The sequence below is a fragment of the Onychomys torridus genome, chromosome 8 (assembly GCF_903995425.1).
Source record: "Onychomys torridus chromosome 8, mOncTor1.1, whole genome shotgun sequence".
NCBI classification, from domain to species: Eukaryota; Metazoa; Chordata; class Mammalia; order Rodentia; family Cricetidae; genus Onychomys; species Onychomys torridus.
The window spans coordinates 103,645,557-103,669,222 of NC_050450.1; the positions used below are offsets into that span (position 1 = coordinate 103,645,557).

Sequence of the window (23,666 nt, forward strand, 5' to 3'; positions counted from 1 at the left end):
CACAGAAACACGTGGCCTGGATCTACAGGTGTGGCTGGGGGCACTCAGGTGAGAGAGGTCCAGGAAACTGGTGTACCAAGCTGGGCCTTAAGTGGCATGTGGGCTGCTTGTGTAGACTAGACACAGGAATTCTTCATGTGTAGGTTAGGGTCTGCCCCTGGAGAGTGTCTACCCAGGAACCGTGGTCACCACTTGTTAGAGCTCCATCCTGAAGGCCAGGCTATCAGGCACTTGTTGTGGAGTTGGTATATAGTAATGGAGCAGTGGCATCATCACAAGCTTGACCTCCAACAGCTTACAGATACCCCTGGAACTGGAGTTAGGTATGGTTGTGTCCCATTGTCTGGGTGCTGGGAACTGGTTCTGTATCCTTTGCGAGAACAGTACGCGCTTTTAACTGCTGAGCCATCTCTCCAGCCCCATGTTTAATTGCTTCTTATGGGCAGCATCATGTACCAGGGTTTGCCTTGTCATGACCTCGTTCTCACAAGGACTCACACATGGGTATTGTCCCCACTCCACAGGTGAGGAAACTGAGATCTCCAGGGATTGCCAGCCTAAGCATATCCCCGAGGACGTCTTCCGGGGATGATCATCTGCTTACTGGCTGGGTGGCTTGAGGTGACTTCACCCTTGGAGTCTTGTTTCTTTTTTTTTTTTTTTCTGAGACAGGGTTTCTCTGTAGCTTTGTGCTTTCCTGGAACTTGCTTTGTAGACCAGGCTGGCCTTGAACTCACAGAGATCCACCTGCCTCTGCCTCCCGAGTGCTGGGATTAAAGGTGTGTGCCGCCACCGCCCAGTGGAGTCTTGTTTCTTTACCCACTGTTTAGCATTGTGGTGGGTCCTCAAACCCAGTAAGACAACTGAGGTGCTGTGCAGGCCACTGAAGACTGGCTAAGGGAAACTCAGGGGTTAGACTTTCTAGTCAAAGTGAAACTCCTCACCTCCTTGCTTGGGGCCTGCTTGATCCTGGGTGAAACCCAGGCCCACACAGTACAATAGCCACAACCAGGTGTGAACAGACCTGGCCTTAGGTGCCTGCCCTGGGCTGCAGCAGAGGCTCCGCCCAGACCCTCCACCTCCAGCCCATGAATAAACAGCATGTTCCTAACCGGTTGCCCAGCCAGTGCCAGGTCATTTAGTTGTGGCTTTTGCCTACCTGGGCTCCAGTATCAGGTGACGGCCACATAGAGAGGGCCAGGCTGCTTGAGCCAGGAATCTGAGCTTACCACACCCAGTATCTGGCAGAGCCACCCAGCCAGCCAGGTGGATGTGCCCCCTCCTCCTGTGGCCCTGAGCAGCTTCCTGGGACTTTCTTCTCAGCCCCTGACAGAGACTACAGGTTCCCCAAGGTCTTATGCTTAGAGGAGAGTTCTCCCTGGCTGACTGCAGGCTGAAGGCCACCAGCCTCTCACAATCTGACAGGGCTAATGTTACAGTCTGGCGGCTCCTGTTGTCTTTGCTCTCCTTTCCCTGCTCTGCAGCAAAAGAGCCCATTGTTCTCATCTCCCTTGGCAGAGGTCACCTGAGCCCAGGTAGCAGGGCAGGACAGGGGCTGGGGAGATGGGGGGGAGCTGCCAAGCTGTGGTCCACCTCCTAGTTTGATTCTGAGCTGGAGTTCTCTGGGGTCGGGAATCTCACACTTGCAGTCTGCCTGCGTCTGTCCCTGCTGTCCAAGTGCCCTGTCGGTGTCTCCTTTAAGAAAGACCATCCACACTTACCCTTCCAGGGACCTAAACAAGGCTTGGCAGTTACCATCCATATAGAAACTGACTCAGGGGAATCCAAAGCTTGAAAGGTTCAAGAGTGTTAGATGGAGGAGGGGTTCCTTCCCTTCCCTAGGACACGCCCTGGCTTTCTAGCCCCTCCCTTTTTCTTCTCTTGGCTCTGTCAGCCTTCCTGGCAAAACCACATCCCTTCTTCCCTGTCCCAGTGAGAGCCATTGACCCTCCACATACTCCTCCCAATGGGGTTCCCTGCGCTCAGGCCTGGGAGTTGCTACTCTCTTGGGCCCTGTCCTGGGAAAGTCCTGTGGAGTTTATGCCCCTTATTTTGCTTTTGAGGGAGTCTTGGACCCTCAGTGTTGTCAGCTGGACAAGATGCCCTGGGGGATACTACAGGACCCTAGCAGCCAGCCAGCCTGGGGACAGTTGCTCTCACGCTGGGTGAGCAATCCACAAACACACACACACACACACACACACACTCAACTGTATTCCCAAGATGCCTCATGTTCAGTCCAAGGACACGCTGCTCAGGGCATTATGGGTATAATCCCAGTGAGGCTTAGTGAGCCTGACTGGGTGCCTGTTCTAGACTGACCTTTGGAAGAACAGGGAGGAGTGGTCATGTGTCCACCAGACTCCATAGGAAGTGAGCAGTGAGTATGGGTGATGGAGGAAGATGCCCAACATTTGCAGCAGGAAGGATTTGAGCAAGACTGTAGGAGAAATGCTTAAGAGTTGATGGGATAGCCGGCGGTGGTGGCACACACCTTTAATCCCAGCACTTGGGAGGCAGAGCCAGGCGGATCTTTGTGAGTTCGAGGCCAGCTTGGTCTACACAGCAAGATATCCAGGACAGGCTCCAAAACAGAGAAACCCTGTCTCAAAAAACCAAAAAAAGAGTTGATGGGATAACATGTAGCCTCAGAATCCAACCCAAAGCTATAGATCTATTTTGCATTGACTTTATTTCCCTGATGATAAGAATACAAAATAAAGCCAGGTGGTGGTGGCTCACTCCTTTAATCCCAGCACTCCGGAGGCAGAGGCAGGTGTATCTTTGTGAGTTTGAGGCCAGCCTGGGCTACAGAGTGAGTTCCAGGACAGCCAGAGATACACAAAGAAACCCTGTCTCAAAAAAACAAGAACAAACAAACAAAAAAGGAAAAAAAAAAAAAAGAATACAAAATAATCTAGGATGGTGTGTGGTCCAGTAAGAATATAATAGGAATAACCCGACAGTGGCAGCGCACATCTGTAATCCCAGCACTCAGGAGGCTGAGGCAAGTGATCTCTGCATTCCAGGCCAGCCAGAGCTGTTACACAGAGAAATCCTGTCTCAAAAAAAAAAAAAAAAGAAAAAGAAAAAGAAAAGAAAAGAAAAGAAAAAGCCCTTTTGGGCTGGAGAGATGGCTCAGCAGGTTAAGAGCATTGGCTGCTCTTCTAGAAAACCCAGGTTCAGTTCACAGCACCCGAATTGCAGTTTATAGCTGTCTGTAGCTCTAGTTTCAGGCAATCTGACATCTTCACAGAGACATACATGCAGGCAAAACACCAATGCACATGAAATAAAAATAAATTATTTTTTTAAAGAATATAATAGGAGTCGTATATAATTTAAATTTTCTGCTGTTAAATAATCAGATTAATTTAGATAATAATTCTATTTAATATGCCCAAAATATGCCCTGTAACTTACTATGTAGACCAAGCCTCAAACTCACAGAGATCCGCCTGCCTCTGCCTCCTGAGTGCTGGGGTTAAAGGTGTGCAACACCACCACCCAGCTATTTGTATGAGTGGTTTTGTGTGTGTGTGTGTGCCTGCCTGCTTATGTATCTGTGTACCTTGTGCGTGCACTGTCCCTGGAACTGGAGTTAGAGACAGTTGTGGGCCGCCACATGGGTTCTTGGAATTGAACCTGGGTCCTCTGCAAGAGCACCTAGGCATCCCTCCAACCCCCATTTTGTTACTAAGTCTGTAAATTCTGGTATATTTTGCACTTCTTAACACGTCTTAGTTGTGAGATAAACTACTTGAAAATGCCTAGCTCTAGCCTTTAATCCCAGCATGCAGGTGGATCTTGATGAGTTCAAGGCCGCCTAGTCTACAGAGTGAATTCCAAGACAGCCAAGGCTGCACAGAGAAACCTGTCTCAAGGGAAAGAAAGAAAGAAAGAGAGGGAGAGAGGGAGAGAGGGACAGAGAGAGAGAGAGAGAGAGGGACAGAGAGAGAGAGAGAGAGAGAGAGAAAGAGAGAAAGAAAGAAAATGCCTGGCTCTGCTTTCAGAGTTTGAGACTTCCAGCTGGAAGGTGAGGTCTGAGGTTGGCCTGCAGAGCCCTGCTCTGCCTTTTTGGAATTCAGGTTGTTTCAGTAAAGGCACTTGAAATGTTTCCCTGTGGTGAAACTGAATGTACAGTCTTTCTTTTCCTGGTTTGTTTTATTTTATTTGAGACAACGTTTCATGTAGCCCAGGCTGGCCTGGAATTTACTGTATAACTGAGGCTGTCTTGGACCCTAACCTTCTTGCCTTCACTTCCCGAGTGCTGGGATTGTGGAGTGACCCACTATGCAGTTTGAGTGCCCATTCATATGTTCAATGGATTGAAATAAAGGAAACTTTAAAGTTTAGCAGCTACCACACTGCAAGTGAGCAAGGGGCACATTTGCTTCCTGGCTACTATCAGGGACAGCTCAAGGTGGGGTCTCCTACTGGGCCTCAAGCTCCTGAGGGCATTCCCCACCCCCCATAGTCCTCCAGATTCCACATTCCAAAGGCTTTGGCCTGAGCTGCCGCTGCTGGTGGTAATGCAGAAGATGCTAGTTTCAGGAACCTTCTCCAGGCCTCTGACTTCTGCAACTTCAGCAACCTGAGATCAGCCACGGCCCAGCCGAGCCCTGCAAGAGCTTGTCCCACTCACACAACCAACCTGTGTGAGTTCTCTGCTCTCCCTTTTTCTGGGAAATGTTTGCATTCCAGACACTCAGCTATCTACTCAAGGCTTTTCCAGGCTCCGCATTTTTCACATAGCTAAACAGGGACTGGGGCTGGCTGGGGGCCTCTGACTGGGTCCCCTCTGGGTTCCTGCATTCCTGGCTGACCATCCAGGTACAGCCCTTTACAAGGCAGACTATGTTCCTGCCCCATCCACCCACCCTTTCAGCCGCAGGGACTCCCCAAGGAGCCATTGGGCTGGACTATGGGGAGGTGCAGCCCTTGAGTTTGGACTGCTCTGGTGCCTGCTGTCACCAGAGCTTATCTCTGTCCTGCTCGGAGGCCTGATAGGGCTGCTCAGGAAAGCCAGCCGCCCAGAGAGCTGGGGAGGCTGCCTCCGCACCCTTCTCCACACCACAAACGCTGATTTGGCTCAGAAGCTATGAGGCAACTTGCTGCCATTACTGTATTTGGCTCTCTGTTCGCCAGAATCTGTGCCCCTTGGGGCAGGTAGCTACTTGAGAAGCAGGGCCCCGAGTCTCCCAAGGGATGCCTTGTCCTTGTGTCTGGTGTCTTTACACTCACACTTTTCAATCTGTAGCTCCTTCACAGACACCCAGAGCTTCAGGCAAGGACGTGATCACCAGTGCGGCTCACACTGCAGGAACCCTGGGAGTGAGGCAGCAACCCCTCAGGAATATTCGCCAGACTTTTCTGTTCATTTTAAAGCTCTTAACCATTGGGAGATTTCATGCAGATAAACAACCTGAAAAGCTATGCCTGTGCATGAACACGTGTGGGAGTGTTGGTGCAATATGGTCCAGTCACGTCTCTGTGTTTTTTTCAAAAACTATATATAATCATGTGTAATGGCACACCCCTTTAATCCCAGAGTTAGGGAGGCAGAGGCAGGTGGATCTACATAGTGAGTTCCAGGGCATACACATATATTTTTTTTACTTTTTTTTTTTTTTTTTTTTTTTGGTTTTTTGAGACAGGGTTTCTCTGTAGCTACAGAGCCTGTCCTGGACTAGCTTTGTAGACCAGGCTGGCCTCGAACTCACAGAGATCCACCTGTCTCTGCCTCCCGAGTGCTGAGATTACAGGCGTGTGCCGCCGCCACCACCACCTGGCTTCACATATATAATTATATGGTATATGTGTTCACATGTGGGTGCATTTGTGAAGATCAGAGGACAACTGTGTGTGTGTGTGTGTGTGTGTGTGTGTGTGTGTGTGTGTGTGTGTCTATTTTCGGTACAGATTTTTCTCTGTTCCTGTCTGTCCTGGAATTCCCTTTGTAGACCAGGCTGGCCTCAAACTCAGAGATCCATTCACTGGGATCAAAGGCATATGCCACCACACCCAGCTCAGAGGACAACTTTGTTAGTCAATTTTCTCCTTCCGCCTTTCTGTGGGTTCCAAGGATTGAATTATTGAATTCTGGTTTCAAGCCTTATGTAGCAAACACAGGAAAAGGCCACCAAGCCTGACCACTTGAGTTTTATCCATAGGACCCACAAGATGGAAGGAAAGAAAAGACTCCCATGGGTTGTCTTCTGATCTCTGAATATGCACCATAACCCTTGGGCACCCACCCAGCTGCCCATATAGCCACGCTAAATAAATAAACAAACGAACAAATTATAAATAAATGTATGTAAAGAACATTTAATGAAAAGTGAATGAACAAAAGCATGTAACTTGTAACAATACTCCAGAAGTTTCCTGTCTGGGAAGATGATTGAGGGAAACTATATGATAAACCATCATGGAGTCCAGAGCCTGGCAGGGATGCTGGGTTGTCCTCTGGCCACAGGGTGGGCCAGGAGCTGTGACATCTTTACTAAGGAACTATTATTTCCATGAGTTCACCCCTCTCTACCTTCCAGCACCTCCCAGATTCTCAGAAAGGCTGGGAGTGGGACCCAGAGTGCTCTTGATAGGGCCACAAGTTCCTGGAGAGTGTCAGATGGCCTGGGTGTCATCAGAGACTGAACTCATAGGAGTGGCCATATGGCTAGGGATATGGACTACAGAAATAAGTGAGTCCAGGGTTAGCTACAATACTATGTGTCTGGGAAGAGCTGAGCAGATGCAGAGCTCCGAGCCCCTTTTCCTGCCCTTCTGATTGAGCTGTGGCTCTGCAGACCAGGCCCCACCCACAGCTCAGGCCCCACCCACTTGGCTCTCATTGCAGACGGTGGAGCACGGCTTCCCACACCAGCCCAGGGCCCTCGGTTATAGCCCTTCGCTGCACATCCTGGCCATTGGCACCCGCTCTGGAGCCATCAAGCTGTATCCTTTCCAGTGCTGCCACAGGGAGAGGCCAAGGCGGGGTCAGGGGCATGCGGTTGGTGAGATCTGGAGAGGGTCTGTCTTTCCCTGCTTGATCTTGGGCAGTTGATCCAAAAGCAGAGTGAAGCTTAGCATGATAAGCTATGTGTCCTTTTGGGGGACATGTTTTCTGTTCTCTGATTACTTGGCTTCCCCCTTAGATGGAGGTTTCAGGACTTGGGCAATTCTTGATTGTGGGGCCCTGTGTGGCTAGCACCTTGCCCAGAGGAGGCGTGGCCTAACTCCTTCTGCCTTGACAGGGAATGGGCCCAGAGACCTGGTTTAGGGGGCTAGGCTAAAGGCAGGAGGTCCCAAAGAAGTCTGTTCCCTATCACTGTGTAAGTAGGTGGCCCGTAAGTCATGGAGGATGCCTCCCCAATATACCAGTCAGGCTACGGTGGCAATGGGACTCGTAAAAGAGTGTCTCAAAGACAGGAGGCACACCCCCTAGGGAAGCCTGGGCTCATTCCTTTCCTGCTCTCAACTCTACGGCCCTGCTAAAGGCAACTTTCACGGGACCCAGGACCCATCTTGTCCCTGAGAATGGAGCTGACATCCATCCACTCAGGAGTCTGCTCTGACGGTAGTGAGTGGAGGTGGGCAGTACATTTTTAATTTACCTTTCTCCATAAAAGGCTGCAGCAGACTGGCCCTGAGTTCTCTGTGTCCACAGGCGAAGGCAGAATGGCCTTAGGCAGGTAGTGGGCTAGTACTTGGGCAGCCACACACATCCTGAAAGGGGATTGGACATTGCTTGGCAGAGACGGGCTCTCCCTGACCTGTGACTAGACATTACCTAGTTGTGCAGTATTTTGTCCACCACAGTGGGCGACTGGGATGCAGGTGACTCCAGCCTGGGACAACTCCTGCAGCTAGCCTGGCATGAGCTAGTCCCAGACAGTGCACCTCACACTCCTGGTGTCTGACTACGCCCTCCGCTAAGGGTCCTAGGCCAGGTGGGAGACAGGAGCCCACCTTGGGTAGCTGAGCTGGCACCTCCTCCTGCAAAGTCGTCCCTCCCCCTCTTCCCCCTCCCTGTCCCCGCCACTCACTCGGACCCAGCATGAGAGTACAGGTCCCAGGTGGGCTGGGTTAGTGTATACACAGGAGGCCAGGGCCCCAGCCCTGCTGTTGTTCAGCTCTAGGCCAGCTTTCCCGCAGCTGGTTAATCATTACCAGGCAGGAGCACATCCTGGTTGCTAGTCACTGGTGCCAAGACTCGGGGTCAGGTTGCCGGGGTGCCTCATGTTCTTGCAGGTGCCACCAGGTGACAGGTGATAGGCCTGTTGTTACAGCTCAAGTGGCAGGGGTGAGGGGAGGGGTGACCGTTGCCAGGATAGGACTTGACCTTTCTGGGAAATTGCCCCTGACCTGTCCCGCTGGGGGAACTGTCCCCAAGGTCAGATCACCGACTGAGTGCCCCTGGGCAGCCCACTGCTGTCTCCCCGCATCCTGCGCCCCTGGACATAGCCACCCAGGCTACAGATCACTAGGGTTGCGGGGAGGGCTGGTGTCCAGCTTTTTGAGGTTTTCCTGAGCCTTCTAGATATGGCGCCCCTGGGGTAGAGTTCATGGGGCTTCACAAGGAGAACAATGCTGTGACGCAGATCCACTTCCTGCCTGGTCAGGTGAGCACCTGCCTAGGGAAGGGACTTGGAGGGGAGGGGCCTTCTTGATGCCTTCTTAACCCTCCTCCTATCTTCTGGAATGGAGGTACTATGGCAAGGGGGGGTTGGGGCTGGCCTGGGTTTGCTGCTCATGGAACACCTAGGTCTCCTTCCCTTTGTCTCCCTGGAGGCTCGAGGCCACCCTGAGAACCACAGAGGGGCTTGGTCCTGGACCTCCTTGAAAAGCCCACACAGGCTGGCCGGCCTGCCCAGGGAGCCAAGGCCGTGAAAAATGTAAAAATGTTGGCTCTGTTTAGCCAGCAGCTCTGTCTGTCCTGCTCTCTTCTAGTGTCAGCTGGTCACTCTGCTGGATGACAACAGCTTGCATCTCTGGAGCCTGAAGGTCAAGGGTGGGGTGTCAGAGCTGCAGGAAGAAGAGAGCTTCACATTGCGGGGTGCCCCAGGGTAGGGCGCGGTGGCCCCTCCTTACCTTCTTCTCCCCCAGTTCTAGACTGGGCTCATCTCTCGAGAGCCCTGTTGAGTGATTGGCAGTGCCTAACTAGTGTCCAAGCCGCCATCTCATGCTCAGGCGCCCTTTCTAGACTGTGACGGGCTGTGCCCTTCCCAGGCCCACACCCTTTTGTGCACCAGAGTGCCGGGTCTTTTTCTTGCCCCACAGCTCATGTGCCCTGCCACCTGTCTCCCATCTTGGCAGAATGTGAACTGATCATTTGTTACAGCCTGGGATGCCCTAAAGCCCGTCAAGGCCTTTAGGGGCCTGTCTTCCCTAGACAAGGCCTTCCCAGGGTTTGGTAGAGATTCCGGGAAGCCCTAGGGTCCCACCTGCCTACACCTCAGACAGCTCATCACCAGCGGTCCCTGTTGCAGGGCTGCCCCCAGTGCCACGCAGATCACTGAGATCCTACCTCACTCCTCTGGAGAACTGCTCTACCTAGGCACCGAGAGTGGCAGCGTGTTTGTGGTGCGGCTCCCGGGCTTCTGCACGCTGGACAACAGGACCATCAGCTCAGAGGCTGTGCTGCAATGGTGAGCTACTCCGGGCCTCAAGTGGGCCATTGGCTGCTCCAGCTGGTCCCCAGGAAGGGCTCAGCTTGTCATTTCTATCCGAGGAAGTCTAAGGTGCCTGGAAAAAAACCTTAACTTTCGGCCCACCCCCGAATTGATTCTCTGTCAACCTGTGTCTGTTAAAGTGGTAGTCTTGTCGGGCTGGAGAGATGGCTCAGAGGTTAAGAGCACTGACTGCTCTTCCAGAGGTCCTGAGTTCAATTCCCTGCAACCACGTGGTGGCTCACAGCCATCTGTAATGAGATCTGGTGCCCTCTTCTGGCCTGCAGCCATACAGGCTGTATATATAATAAATAAATAAATCTTTTTTTTTTTTTTCCCTGGAGCTGAGGTTCGAACCCAGGGCCTTGCGCTTGCTAGGCAAGTGCTCTACCACTGAGCTAAATCCCCAACCCATAAATAAATCTTTAAGAAGTAATTTTGTCACCTCATTTAAGGGTGAGAGAAGTGGCTGAGTGTAGTGGTACATGCCAGCACTCAGGAGGCAGAGGCAGGCAGATCTCTGAGTTTAAGGCCAGCCTGGTCTACACATAGCAAGTTCCAGGCCAGCCAGGGGCACATAGAGAATCCTTGTCTCAAACCAAAATAAAAAATGGGCTGAAGCAATGGCTCAGGAATTAAGAGCACTGGATGATCTTCCAGAGGACCCAGGTTCCATCTCCAGTACCCACATGGTGATTTACAACCTTGTCTGTATGTACCTCTAGTCACAGGGGATCTGACACCCTCTTCTGGCCTCTGGGGGCACTGTATACATGTGGTGCACAAACATACATGAAGGCCAAACACCCACACATAAAACAACAACAATAATAATAGGTAAGGCCCCAAATAACGGTGTGTCAGAACTCCTCAGTCCAGTGTCCTTTGCACAGGGGACCACGAATCTCAAAGGCCTGAGGACTGTGTAGTGAGGGAGCTGAGCTGACACCTGAGGTTTGGAGCACTCTGCTGTGGCCACGAAGCCTGGAAGTTTGTTAAGGTCACTTCTGAGGCTTGCTGCTTGATAACAGGACCTAGCAGAGAGGAATTCAGAGCAGTGTTGGGGATGCCGAGGGGACAGGAGCTTGTTGGACCAGTTCGGCAGCAGTGGAATATGCTATGCTTCCAGGGCAGGTGGCCAGTGTGCTAGGACTCAGAGTCCCTGACCAGGCTCAGGACACAGACAGCTGGCAAACCAGGCTCTCCTGGTTTCCACATGGGGATGAAGCAGGACCCATCTGTCCAGCGGTGGCAATGCTGGCTAGGGAGGATTCCTGTGTGGGGTGGGGACCTTCTGACTCCAAGCCCTGTTCTTTCCCGCTTGACAGGGCAGGGCAGGACTAGGCTGGGGCAACATGCCTGAAGTCAGAGCAAAGCAGTTTGTGAGGTGACAAGTGGGGTATCTGGTGCCTAGCCTGAGCCAAGTCTACGGGCAGAACATTAGGAGGACCAAGTCCTGTGCAGGTGTCCCTATCGGGGCTAGCCTCGGCCCTCACCCACTGGCTGGCTGAGGCTTTCAAGGAGGGCCGGCCTTGCACTCTAAGTCTGTGCTTACTCAAGATACTTACATAAGTTTTTATTTTGGGGGGAGGTTTGAGACAGGGTCTCCTCATATAGCCCAGGCTGGCCCCAAACATGCTATATATCTAAGGATGGTGTCTAGATCTTCTCTTCCCACTTCCTGAGTGCTAGGATTACAGGTGCCAGCCATGGTGCCTAGGTTTTCAGTTGTCCACCCCTTAAATCTGGTGACGTCACATTTAACAAGGTCTGCATCCGAAGAGGTGGATACTACAAAACACGGGTTCTTTATTATGGTTGTGGAGTGTGGTGTGTGCGTGCGTGCGTGCGTGCGTGCGTGCGTGCGTGCGCGCGCGCGCGCGCGCGCGCGCGTGCGTGTGTGTGTGTGTGTGTGTGTGTGTGTGTGTGTGTTGGTATGTGCTGGAGAACAAGTCCAAGGCCTCAGGCACGCTGGGAAAGTCCTCTACTGCTGAGCCGCACCCCACCTATGGTGCTGTTTTTAATGGCATAAGATTGGAAACCATCTAATTGCCCAGCAGCTTTCATTTCTATGATGTATTGTTTGTGTTCATTAGGAAGGTCTCAACCACCCTGGCAATGATGGCCCACGCCTTTAATTCTAGCGTTCAGGAGGCAGAGCCAGGCAGATATCTGAGTTAGAGGCCAGCCTGGGCTACAGAATGAGTTTCAGGGCAGCCAGGGCTACACAGAGCAACCCTGTCTCAAACCCCATCCTCTCCAAAAAGGAAAACAAAACCCGGAGTAGTTGTGCGTGTGTGACCACAGAGCTGGGGATGTGGGGACCGGGGGTCCCAAGGTCTCACCTCCCAGCCTGTGTAGCCGAACTAGACAGTCCAGGTTCAACAGATGCTGTCTCAAAAACTGGGCGGAAAGTGATTGAGGAAAACAGTCAGTGTCAACTTCTGGCTTCCACATGGGCATCCTCCCCACATGTCACACACACATGACCACGTACACACACATGCACCATATGCACAGCAGCTGGCCACTCAAACCTGACGGCTTCAGTTTGATCCCTGGGACCCAAGTAAAAGTAGGAGAGAACTGACTTCAAAAGATAGTCTTCCAGGGCTGGAGAGATGGCTCAGCGGTTAAGAGCACTAACAGCTCTTCCAGAGGACCCAGGTTCAATTCCCAGTACCCACATAGCAGCTCACAACTGTCTGTGACTCTAGTTAGGGGATCCAACACTGTCAAACAGATATACATGAAGGCAAAAGCACCAATGCTCATAAAATAAAAATAAGTAAAATATATATATAAGGATTGATTGTCTTCTGACCACATACGTGCATGCCATGGTTTGTGCATGCCCATATTCACAAACATACATCATGCACACACTCATTATAAATAAAATAAAAAATAAATAAGCAAGGGGCTGGAGAGATGGTTAAGAGTACTGGCTGCTCTTGGAGAGGGCCCAGGTTCAGTTTCCAGCATCTTATAGGGTGGCTCACAACCATCCATAACTCCAGTTCTAGGGGATCTGACACCCTCTTCTGACCTCTGTGGGTACTGAACATACATGGTCTACTCATACACATAAAATAAGGACTTCTAATAAAATAGAATTTCAAAAAGATATTTAAAATAAGCCCATTTAGTTATTCCCCAACTTAAATGTTATTTGCATTCATTAAAAATGTCTTTGAGGCTAGCTAGACAGATGGCTCCATGGTTAAGCACCTGCTCTTGCAGAGGGCCAGACTTCAGTTCCCAGCACCCACATTGGGTGGCTCACAACCACCTTAACTCCATCTCCCGAGGGATCTGCTGCCTCAGGCCTCCACTGGCACCAGCACTCATGTGCACATCCTTACACACATGCATACACATAATTAAAAACAAAAAAAATCATCCTTTTAGTGGGGTGGGTTGAGACAGGGTCTCTCTGTGCAGCCCTGACTGTCCCAGACCTGCTAAATAGACCAGATTGGTCTGGAAATAGCAGAGATCCATCTGCCACTGCTTATAAAAGGCATGCACCACCACACTCAGCAGACTTTTATTTTATCTGTGAAGATCTGAGTCTCCTGTGACCCAGACAAGCTACTGTACATTTGATCTTGAACACCTATCCTGCTCCTACCTCCTAAGTTTTGGGATTATAGTGTCTGCTATCATACCTACCCCCTGAGTTTTTTTTTTGTTTGTTTGTTTTGTTTTGTGTGTGTGTGTGTGTGTGTGTGTGTGTGTGTGTGTGTGTGTGTGTGTTTTAACATACATAAAGACCATGTCTTGTTCTGCATGACCCTCACTATGATGTGGCTGGCCCCACCATCTTCCTAGGGTAGCATGTGGGGTACCCACCATTGCATAGGCTCATGGCACTCACTCCCTTGCCTAGGCTGCCGGAGGAGGCCCGCCACCGGCGAGTGTTCGAGATGGTGGAAGCTCTGCAGGAGCACCCTCGTGACCCCAACCAAATCCTCATTGGCTACAGCCGAGGCCTCGTTGTCATCTGGGACCTTCAGGGCAGTCGTGTGCTTTACCATTTCCTCAGCAGCCAGGTAGGTGGTGTTTGGGAGAGTGGCTCTCCCAGACCCCTGTGTAGACTGCTGTCCTGATCCCCGCCTAATCTCTTCCTTCCTCCAAAGCAACTGGAGAATGTCAGCTGGCAGAGGGATGGCCGCCTGATTGTCACCTGCCACTCCGATGGCAGCCACTGCCAGTGGCCCGTGTCCAGTGACATCCAGAACCCAGATCCTCTGCACAGTTCCATACCTTACGGTCAGTGCTTCTGCCTAGAGGATCTAACCCTGTCTTCTGCCTGAGAAGCACCTCTGTCTTTCCTGGACTCAGGGGTAGGCTGCCCAGCTCATAGAGGCAGAATGTGGGCCCCGAGAAGTTCAGGGCTTGGTCTAAAGCCACACAGTTGGGTTTTCTGGTTCCCACTGTGGCTGCCTCAGGAAAGTGCACAGAGAAAGCCTCCTTATTACAGGTTCACTTGTGATTTGAGTAAGGGATCTAAACTTTGCGGGAGACCCACTCAAGCTGTCCCCTTTTCTTTTAGGTCCCTTTCCTTGCAAGGCTATAACCAAAATCTTCTGGCTTACCACCAGGCAAGGGTGAGTGCCGATGCCTTCCTTGTCCTTCCTACTTTATGCAGCTTCCCTGGAAAGACCCCTGGGCTCCTGCCTGAGGAATCAGTGCCTAGTGCAGACTTCTGGGGTCCTCAGTCCCAGGGAAGCATGGGCAGGGTGGGCCGTCAGATTTATCATTCCACCTCTCGGTGGGTAGTTCTTGCAATATCCATTCCCGTCTCTTCCTTCAGCCTTCTCTGAAGATGCCAGCCAGAGTTCCGTGCTCTTGTGGCCACAGCCCCGTTTCCTCAGAAGGAACTGTACATAGTGAGGCCTGGTCTGGGAACAGTTTAGTAGGCCACTGTACAAGAGTAGGGTTGGTTCCTGGCCCAGGTGCCCCACCTCACCCCAAGTCCTCCTAGGCTGTTGCAATTGGGAAGAGACTGGCTTCCCTTCAGGCTCTGGGGTCCCCCAGCCTCTGCCACAAAGGCTGGCCACTGCCCTGTATGCTCCATCAGGTCCCAGCTGCCAACCCAGCTTGTGGCTGTCGGGAGTTCCACAGCCCACCTTTCTCCTATGCCTGCAGGTTGCCCTTCACCATCTTCCAGGGCGGAATGCCACGTGCCAGTTATGGGGACCGCCACTGCATCTCAGTGGTCCACAATGGCCAGCAGACAGCCTTCGACTTCACCTCCCGTATCATTGACTTCACTGTCCTCACAGAGGCTGACCCTACAGCTGGTAGGCGGGCATTAGGAGTCGGGGTTCTGGGCAACTGAGAAAATGAGGAAGGGTGCTCCCAGATCTGCCGCCATTCCAGGTCTCTTGGCCTTACAACCCCTTCTTAGTGTCACCAAGACCAGCGACACCTGTGAATCCTGCTCTGTTCTGCCATCCTCCCAGGTGGAGACCCAGTCTGGAATGCCACCTCGCCAGGCTACACCTCTTACCTGTCTCAAGCTCTCTTTGAGGGATTTGGCCCAACTCGGGCAGACCCGCATTGCTGGATTTATGCCCGTCCAACTTGGCAAGAGGGTCCTGGCTTGGATGTGGTGAAGTCTGGGTGGGGTAGTAGGTGGCCATGTGGGGCCACCCGAGTCAGCCTCAAAAATAGGGGAACTGACAAGATCAGCAAGGGCTGGAAACAGGGAGGAGGCCTGGGAACTGTCCAGGAGAGGAGGGCAGGCCTCCTTTGCCACTGACCATGACTTCCTCAGCCGAGGTCCTCAGGGGTCGGAGCCAGGGCTGCTCCAGTCACTCCTGGCTTTGAGTCTTCTGGTCTTCCCTCACCCAGGGAGCCCCCAGGCCTGTGTCACCTTCCCAGCTTCCTCCTGATCTGTTGCTTAGAGCTGTTCCCTCCTCTCAGATCTACCTTGAGAGGCAGTCCACATGTTGAAGCCTGAGGGCCACTCTGTGGGGACACACACACACTTGGTGACTTGCTGCCTGTCCCTGTTTTGGGCCTACAGGGCAAACTGAGGTGCTGTGGCAGAGAAAAGACTTACACTCCCTCCCTTGACAGATCAGGTCATCAGTCAAGGTCAAACATTAGAATTTCCCAAGCCAGCACTTCTAGCTGCTCCCGTGTCTGACTGAGTTCTTGGTTGGTGCTGGTCACTGGAGCAGCCATGCAGAGAGGCCTTGATTGTGGCTCCTCTGCTTGTAGCTCGTTTTTTCTCTGTCCCTGGCTGTCCTGGAACTCGCTCTGTAGACCAGGCTGGCCTTGAACTCAGAGAGATCTGCCTGCCTCTGCCTCTGCCTCCGCCTCCTGAATGTTGGGATTAAAGCCATGCACCACCACCACCTGGCCTGCTTGTAGCTCTTATTTTTGCACAAGACAAGCGATATAGATGGATGGACCCAGCTCCTGGCCCGGAGCTCTTTCTGCAGGCCAGATGGGGCTGGCTGCCTCTTCACGCTAACCCTGACCGTTTGCCTGTTCGCCAGCCTTCGATGACCCGTACGCTCTGGTGGTGCTAGCGGAGGAGGAGCTGGTGGTGATTGACCTTCAGACCGCGGGCTGGCCACCCGTCCAGCTGCCCTACCTGGTCTCTCTACACTGCTCTGCCATCACCTGCTCTCACCACGTCTCTAACATCCCCCTGAAGCTATGGGAGCGCATCATTGCTGCGGGCAGCCGCCAGAGCTTGCCCTTCTCCACCATGGTAGGTCCAGCGCCAGCCCAAGCCCGCTCCTGACTTGGGCCCCGGCTCTACTGGACTTCCTGATCTCTTCCAGGAGTGGCCCATCGATGGTGGCACCAACCTGGCCCCGCCTCCGCCCCAGAGGGACCTGCTGCTCACGGGGTAGGAGACTCGAATGGCTACTTTCCCTTTTCCGAGGAGGACATGGTGGGTAGGAACAAAGCCCTGGGTTGTGCATTCCAGACCCAGGCACCCTGGCTGACGTAGCCCTCACCAGGCTCTGCCCGCAGGCATGAGGATGGCACAGTTCGGTTCTGGGATGCCTCGGGTGTCTGCTTACGGCTGCTCTACAAACTCAGCACCGTGAGAGTGTTCCTCACAGACACGGACCTCAACGAGCACCTCAGTACCCAGGGTGAGGAGGAGTGGCCCCCACTGCGCAAGGTGAGGCCAGGAGCCTGAAAACCAGGGGGTGTGGGGAACCAAGCCAGGACAGGCCCATGGCCACTCACAGGCTCTCCCTCCCTTGGCAGGTGGGCTCCTTTGATCCCTACAGTGACGATCCTCGGCTGGGCATCCAGAAGATTTTCCTCTGTAAATACAGCGGCTACCTGGCTGTGGCAGGCACGGCAGGGCAGGTAGCAGGCTGGGCAGGGTGGGGGTTGAGGGCACAGTGGTTGGGTGACTTTGCACATCAGGAACAGGAACCCCTATCTGGCAGCAACATCTGGAGCACACCTGCAGCTTTTCCCAGCAGGTGCAGGATGCTTGGTTCCCCTAGTGAGTGGCCCCCAGAGTGACTTACGCTCCCCCTCCGGAAATGAGAATTTGAGCTGGGTCAGGCAGCGGACTTCAGCCTGGTTCCTAAGTGCTTTGCTGTGCTGTGGTGCCTGGGCTCTGCTGAGCTCTCTGCCACCCCCACCCCCACCCCAGGTGCTGGTGCTGGAGCTGAACGATGAGGCTGCAGAGCACGCCGTGGAGCACGTGGAGGCTGACCTGCTTCAGGACCAGGAAGGCTACCGTTGGAAAGGGCACGAGCGCCTCGCTGCCCGCCCAGGGCCCGTGAGCTTTGAGCCAGGCTTCCAGCCCTTTGTACTGGTACAGTGCCAGCCCCCAGCTGTGGTCACCTCCTTGGCTCTGCACTCTGAGTGGCGGCTTGTAGCCTTTGGCACCAGTCATGGCTTCGGCCTCTTTGATCACCAGCAGCGGCGGCAGGTCTTTGTCAAGTGAGCAGGGCATTTGGGGCTAGAGATTGGGCTGGGACCTTGTGAGGGCCTTGGGGCCCTGTAGTGTTGATGGCCTGACCTGACATCCCCCTCTTTCAAGGTGCACGTTGCACCCCAGTGACCAGCTGGCCTTGGAGGGCCCACTGTCTCGAGTAAAGTCCCTCAAGAAGTCTCTACGTCAGTCGTTCCGTCGAATGCGCCGCAGCAGAGTATCTGGTCATAAACGGGGGCCAGGTGGCTACACAGGAGAGGTGAGGCCCAAGGCTCAGAGCTACAAGGACCCCAGCTCTCTTCCCCCGACTATAAGCACAGCATCTGAATCCAGAGCAAGTAGGTTCAGCGCCCACTAACCAAGTGGCTGCTGGTGTGCCTCAGCTTTCCCACATCCAAAGAGGCACAGCTGTGATACAGACCCAATAGACAAGTCCCAAGTAAATATTCATGATTCTTGTCATAGTCAGGGTTACCACTGCTGCGATGAAACACCATGGGCAAAAGCTACTTGGGGAGGAAAGGGTTTATTTGACTTACACTTCCGCATCGCTGTTCATCACTGAAGGAAGTCAGGACAGGAACAAGGAGGCAGGAGCTGATGCAGAGGCCATGGGGAATGCTGCTTACTGGCTTGTTCCTCATGGCTTGCTCAGCCTGCTTTCTTATAGAACCCAGAACCACGAGCCCAGGGATGGTGCCATCCACGGTGGGCTGGGCCCTCCCCCATCAATCACTAATTAAGAAAATGTCGTCGGGGGCTGGAGAGATGGCTCAGTGGTTAAGAGCACTGGCTGCTCTTCCAGAGGTCCTGAGTTCAATTTCCAGCAACCACATGGTGGCTCACAGCCGTCTGTAATGAGATCTGGTGCCCTCTTCTGGCCTGCAGGCATACATGCAGACAGAACCCTGTATACATAATAAATAGATCTTAAAAAAAAAAAAAGAAAGAACACGTCCTACAGGCTTGCCTGGGATCAGTCTTATCAAGGCATTTTCTCAACTGGGGTCCCTCCTCTCAGATGACTCTTAACTTGTGTCAAGTTGACACAAAATTAGCCAGCACATTTGTCTTATTTTCTGTCCCTTTCTACCCATGAAATGCTGAGAAGTCAGGCAAGTTCTCCTCAGGGAACCTCGTACTTGGACAAAGTCCTCTGGGGCCCAAGCAGTCAGGTGGTTGGCTTGGCTATGGCCAGCCCTTTGCTGGAAGGATTAGCATTGAGCAAGTCAGTGCCTGAAGAGCAGAGGCAAGAGCCCACCCTCAGTCCCAGCCCAACTTCCTGCAGGCACAGGCTCAGGCTGTGAGCACCAAGGCAGAACGGACAGGCCTGCAGAACATGGAGTTGGCCCCGGTGCAGCGCAAGATTGAGGCCCGCTCTGCGGAGGACTCTTTCACTGGCTTCGTCCGGACCCTCTACTTTGCTGATACCTACGTGAGGGACAGTGAGTAGCCAGCCTGAGGTTGGGGGTGTAGACACATCGTGGTGGGAGACACTCGTAGCATGAGGGCATGGATGGGGCCTCTGGCATGAGGAAATGGGTAGGGGGGCACTCCCGGTGTAAAATCGCCTGGGCAGTGCTCTGGGCCGGGGACCCTCAGAGGGCGCGTCTATTGGTGCAAACAGAAACCAGAGACAGCATCAGCTTCCTTCCCTTCTCCTCCTGGACGTGACAGTCGGCTGCCTGGTCTGAGAGGCTTGCCCCACTGTCCTCTAGAAACATGTGGCCTTAGACACATCGCCTAACCTCTCTGGCCCTCAGCCTCCTCTCACGTAAAACGGAACTGCTATCTTCGGCCTCCACTGGGGTGGGGTGGCATGGTTCCTGTTGCCACCCAGTAGGCATGTGGAAGTGTTTATCCCTAGCTGGTTCTTCCCTGCTGGATGAGAGGCCATTGCTGTATCCCTACAAGGGCAGGGCTGTCCTAGGCTCAGTATCGTCAGTGGGGGAGCCCTGTGAGACTGTGGGAGTGCTCTCCCAGGAGGCTGGAGAGGCCCACAGCATGTCTGTTTTACAGAAGCTTGAGGAAGCTTGCCAACTTGACGTGAGGGTTTCAGTAGCAGGGCTTGGGGTGGAAGCCGAGGTTGCCAGCCTTACTCAACAACCAGAGCCCTGGGCTAGGTACCCAAGCCTTTATTCTTTGTCAGGCTCCCGCCATTGTCCTTCACTGTGGGCTGGCACCAATGGAGGTACCATCTATGCCTTTTCCCTGCGTGTGCCTCCTGCAGAGCGGAGAATGGACGAGCCAGTTCGGGCTGAGCAGGGTGAGTGGTGAACGCGGAAAACCCAGGGGGCCTGACCTCCTTGGGTTGGTGGGTGTGGTGTCACCAAACCGCCCGTCTTAGCCCTGTCCCCAAACTGCCTCCTTTGTAGCCAAGGAGATCCAGCTGATGCATCGTGCACCTGTGGTGGGCATCCTGGTGCTTGACGGACACGGTGTACCCCTTCCCGAGCCCCTGGAAGTAGCCCATGACCTGTCAAAGAGCCCGGACATGCAAGGCAGCCACCAGTTGCTTGTGGTATCAGAGGAACAATTCAAGGTGCCACATGGCAGGGTCCCCTGGATGTCTCTAGGACAGCAGTAGAGTTCAGCCCCTGAACACAAATAGTGATATGGACTAAGGTGCTCTTTTGGAGTTGGAGTATGTTCTTCAGGGTCACAGGAAAGAAGGGGGCAAGACGGGGTCATCTTGTGTGTGTCAGCCTTACACATAAAGGGCCACCCTGGGACAGGACCTAAGTCTGTGGGAGGCACAGAATGCCCAAACTAGATGTCAGGGGCCTTGCATCCTCCTGGCCCAAGATCTGCATCTGAGAGCTGAGGGGCATTAAGACCGGCATGAGCTTGTCTGCCATGAAGCATCTGCTAAAGGACAAGGTTCCCAATGGTCGTATGGGTGGGGGTACCACAGTCCGGCTATGGTGTGACTCATGTCCAGCTGCCATGTGTGCCCAGGTATTCACATTGCCCAAGGTGAGTGCCAAGATGAAGCTGAAGCTGACGGCCCTGGAGGGCTCACGGGTGCGAAGAGTTGGTGTTGCTCACTTCGGCAGCTGCAGGGCAGAGGACTATGGGGAGCACCACCTGACAGTGCTCACCAACTCGGGTGACATCCAGGTGGTCTCCATGCCCCTGCTCAAGCCCCAGGCGCGATACAGCTGCATCCGAAAGGAGGACGTCAGCGGCATTGCCTCCTGTGTCTTCACCAAATATGGCCAAGGTGTGCAGGCATGGGCTGGGGCCTCAGTGAGCAGGGTGGGGCTGGGTGAGAGGGTCTCTCGGGCGCTGTCAGGGGAGAGGGGGGCAAGAGCAGCTCAGATGTGGGGCTCTGCCCTGAGTGAAGAGCATCAAGGAGGCTTCGTCCCCACCCCGCTGAGAGGGAGGCCCTGGCACAGCCTCAGGGCCCAGGAGCCCTGGGCTGGCGTTACTCAAGGCTTCTCTGCCTCTCCCCAGGCTTCTACCTGATATCACCCTCAGAGTTTGAGCGCTTTTCTCTCTCCACCAAGTGGCTGGTTGAGCCCCGGTGTTCGGTGGATCCAACCAAAACCAAGGACGACAGCCGCCCCAGTAACGGCAACAGCGCGGGCCCCCAAAGGACCTCGGGCCAACTCAGGTGAGCATGAGGGCCCAGAGGCCTTTCCAGGGCCTTGCTGACTGGCCAGCTGCCAATGCAGACCCCTCCCCTGCTCAGACCTGGTCAGTCAAGCAGGTTGGCCTCACCCATTTCTCACGGGACCAGGATTTTCAGAGTCTTGTGGTCCCCAGCCCTCACTATCTGCCCCTCCACAGGAACTCAAGAAGCCAATGTGATGGGGAAGGTAAGACAGGCCTCTGGGGCACATCTGGGACACAGCTGGCGAGACTGGAGTAAAGGGAGGCGGGGGCTGAGGGTGAGCGAGAGGGAAGAGTTTAGACTGGGAGCAGAAGGAACGGTTTCCTGCATCCAGGGCTCTGGCCTTCAGCACTCACTCCCTTAACCCCTGTAATAAGAGGGCTGGGCAGAGGGCCCAGGACAGGCCCACCTGACCACTCTGCCTTCCAGAGAAGAAGCCTGGCCCAGTGATGGAGCACGCTCTGCTCAATGACCAGTGTGAGTCGGTGTGGGGGTTGGTGAGGCTCACATGAGAGAGGGGGAGTATGTCTTGGGGTACAGGTTAAGCTTGGAAGGCCAGAGGAAGCCAGGTGTGGGCTTTCTGTGGGCCAGGGCACAAGCCTGTCTGGCACCCCACTGGTAAAAGACACAGTGTCTGGCCTTATCCCTGCGGGCCTCACTGGGTCTCTCCTACCCAGCAGGGGTCCTGAAGGAAATCCAGAGCACGCTGGAAGGGGACCGGGGGTAAGTCACCACAGTGCTGGGAGAATGTGGGGACATGGAGGATAAGGCCACCATGAATGGAGATTTCCCTGTCTTTGCCACCTCAGGAGCTATGGCAATTGGCGTTCTCACCGCGTAGCTATTGGATGCAGCCTCAGCAATGGGGAAGGTAGGGCTGTGGGCACTCCAGGGGAGGGGAAGGTAGGGCTGTGGGCACTCCAGGGGAGGGGAAGGTCTGCTGCCCAAGGAGGGGCAGGAAGAAGAGCCCTGATCGCCACCCTTCCTGGGCCCAACATGCTTCCAGGGCCATTTTAGCCCTGGAAATCACCAATGGCTTTGGGGGCTCAGGGTGGGTGACTGTTCTGCCCAGGATGGTCCTGACCTACTGCCTCCCCATGTCCTTCCACAGCAGAGTGAATGGGACAGCATCCAGGCTGTAAGATGAACACACACTACTGAGGGCCTTTCCAGCCCGAGCCTGGCCAGGGTCTGCCCTGGTCGCCACCCTGTTGCTGCTCCTGGCCTCAGGAGAGGAGAGCCCCCACCCCAGGCTGCCCCTCCCGGGCTCTGTCTGTCTTGTTCCTTTGTCAATGTTGCACAGTTTTTATTCTCCACCACCCCCCTTTTGTAGTGGGTTGGGTTTTAAATTATAAATTTTAACTGCCTCTGAGTAAAACAGAGTTTTTAATAAACACCTTGTTATGTCTTCACTGGAACAGCCTGAGGACAAGTTTTTCAGTGGTCTAAGTCCATTTCCAGCTCGGAGATGCTCAGAACCTCCTCTTTAAGTATTTGAATCACCAAATGTTGCTAAAATGCCTTCCGGTGGTGGTGGGGAGTGCGACAGCTCTGATCCCTCCCCCTAAGGTGCCAACAACAGAGGCATGATCTGCCAGAGTCCACCCTGGCCTACTAATGAATTATTGAGCTTCCTTACAGAGCACAGGTGAGGGGGTACCTACAAAGGTGTGGATGCTCCTCCCCCATAGGCCACCCCTAAAAAGCCTTTACCCAGTAAGGATGAGAGCTTCCCTGTAGTAATAGACACTACTCTAGTGGGGACCCCAGAGTGGTCCCTCCCCCAGGCCATGTGCAATTAAAGCAGAGTTGGTTGGTGTAGAGGCAGTTGGATACTTGGGCAAGAATTTAATGTTCCACTCTGCCCTTTATATGGGATGTAAGCTGCAGGCGAGCCCAGCTGGGATGTATTGTGGGAATTTTGATCGTACTGTGACACTCCAAGACTGTTAGATAGAGCTTGCCTTGCATCAGTGGTGAAGCTAGTTGACTGGAGTTAGCCATAGAGAGGCCAGCAATTTGGATAGAGAAGACACACAGGAAGGAAAGGGCAGGGACTTGAGTATGATGCTTCCTTTTTGTTTTGGGGCCAGTGAAGAGACATGTCTCTTGCTGTTTCTCCAGCCAAAAAGGAAGGTCAGCCAGTTGCTTCTCAGCTTCTCTGATCTAGCAGATTTTCATCTCCACCTCCATATCTGACTTCCAAGTCTTTGCTGGTAAATAAAATGAGACTTAGTTTAAACCTACATATCGCTGGGCAGTGGTGGCGCACACCTTTAATCCCAGCACTCGGGAGGCAGAGGCAGGCGGATTTTTGTGAGTTCGAGGCCAGCCTGGTCTACAGAGCAAGATCCAGGAAAGGCGCAAAGCTACACAGAGAAACCTGTCTCCAAAACAAAACAACAACAACAAAAAACCCTACATATCACAGCCCTGGACCTTCCTCAGC

The 23,666-nt window shown here is 53.5% G+C and overlaps 1 protein-coding gene across 1 annotated transcript in view; it reads left to right on the forward strand.

Annotated features, from left to right (window-relative positions):
• Llgl2 (LLGL scribble cell polarity complex component 2) overlaps positions 1 to 22,579 on the forward strand; it is a 37,001-nt gene extending 14,422 nt beyond the window's left edge. Inside the window, exons 3-26 of the mRNA XM_036196920.1 lie at positions 6,860 to 6,957; positions 8,543 to 8,624; positions 8,953 to 9,068; positions 9,492 to 9,650; positions 13,564 to 13,726; positions 13,814 to 13,946; positions 14,230 to 14,284; positions 14,826 to 14,980; positions 16,187 to 16,404; positions 16,478 to 16,545; positions 16,674 to 16,827; positions 16,917 to 17,021; positions 17,317 to 17,609; positions 17,710 to 17,860; positions 18,890 to 19,046; positions 19,751 to 19,867; positions 19,977 to 20,143; positions 20,560 to 20,824; positions 21,058 to 21,217; positions 21,394 to 21,422; positions 21,647 to 21,694; positions 21,898 to 21,940; positions 22,027 to 22,088; positions 22,329 to 22,579. Coding sequence (XP_036052813.1) covers positions 6,860 to 6,957; positions 8,543 to 8,624; positions 8,953 to 9,068; positions 9,492 to 9,650; positions 13,564 to 13,726; positions 13,814 to 13,946; positions 14,230 to 14,284; positions 14,826 to 14,980; positions 16,187 to 16,404; positions 16,478 to 16,545; positions 16,674 to 16,827; positions 16,917 to 17,021; positions 17,317 to 17,609; positions 17,710 to 17,860; positions 18,890 to 19,046; positions 19,751 to 19,867; positions 19,977 to 20,143; positions 20,560 to 20,824; positions 21,058 to 21,217; positions 21,394 to 21,422; positions 21,647 to 21,694; positions 21,898 to 21,940; positions 22,027 to 22,088; positions 22,329 to 22,336 — 3,006 coding nt within the window. The 3' untranslated portion in view covers positions 22,337 to 22,579. The remainder of the gene's footprint in view (positions 1 to 6,859; positions 6,958 to 8,542; positions 8,625 to 8,952; positions 9,069 to 9,491; positions 9,651 to 13,563; positions 13,727 to 13,813; positions 13,947 to 14,229; positions 14,285 to 14,825; positions 14,981 to 16,186; positions 16,405 to 16,477; positions 16,546 to 16,673; positions 16,828 to 16,916; positions 17,022 to 17,316; positions 17,610 to 17,709; positions 17,861 to 18,889; positions 19,047 to 19,750; positions 19,868 to 19,976; positions 20,144 to 20,559; positions 20,825 to 21,057; positions 21,218 to 21,393; positions 21,423 to 21,646; positions 21,695 to 21,897; positions 21,941 to 22,026; positions 22,089 to 22,328) is intronic.
• The last annotated feature ends 1,087 nt before the right edge of the window (positions 22,580 to 23,666 follow it).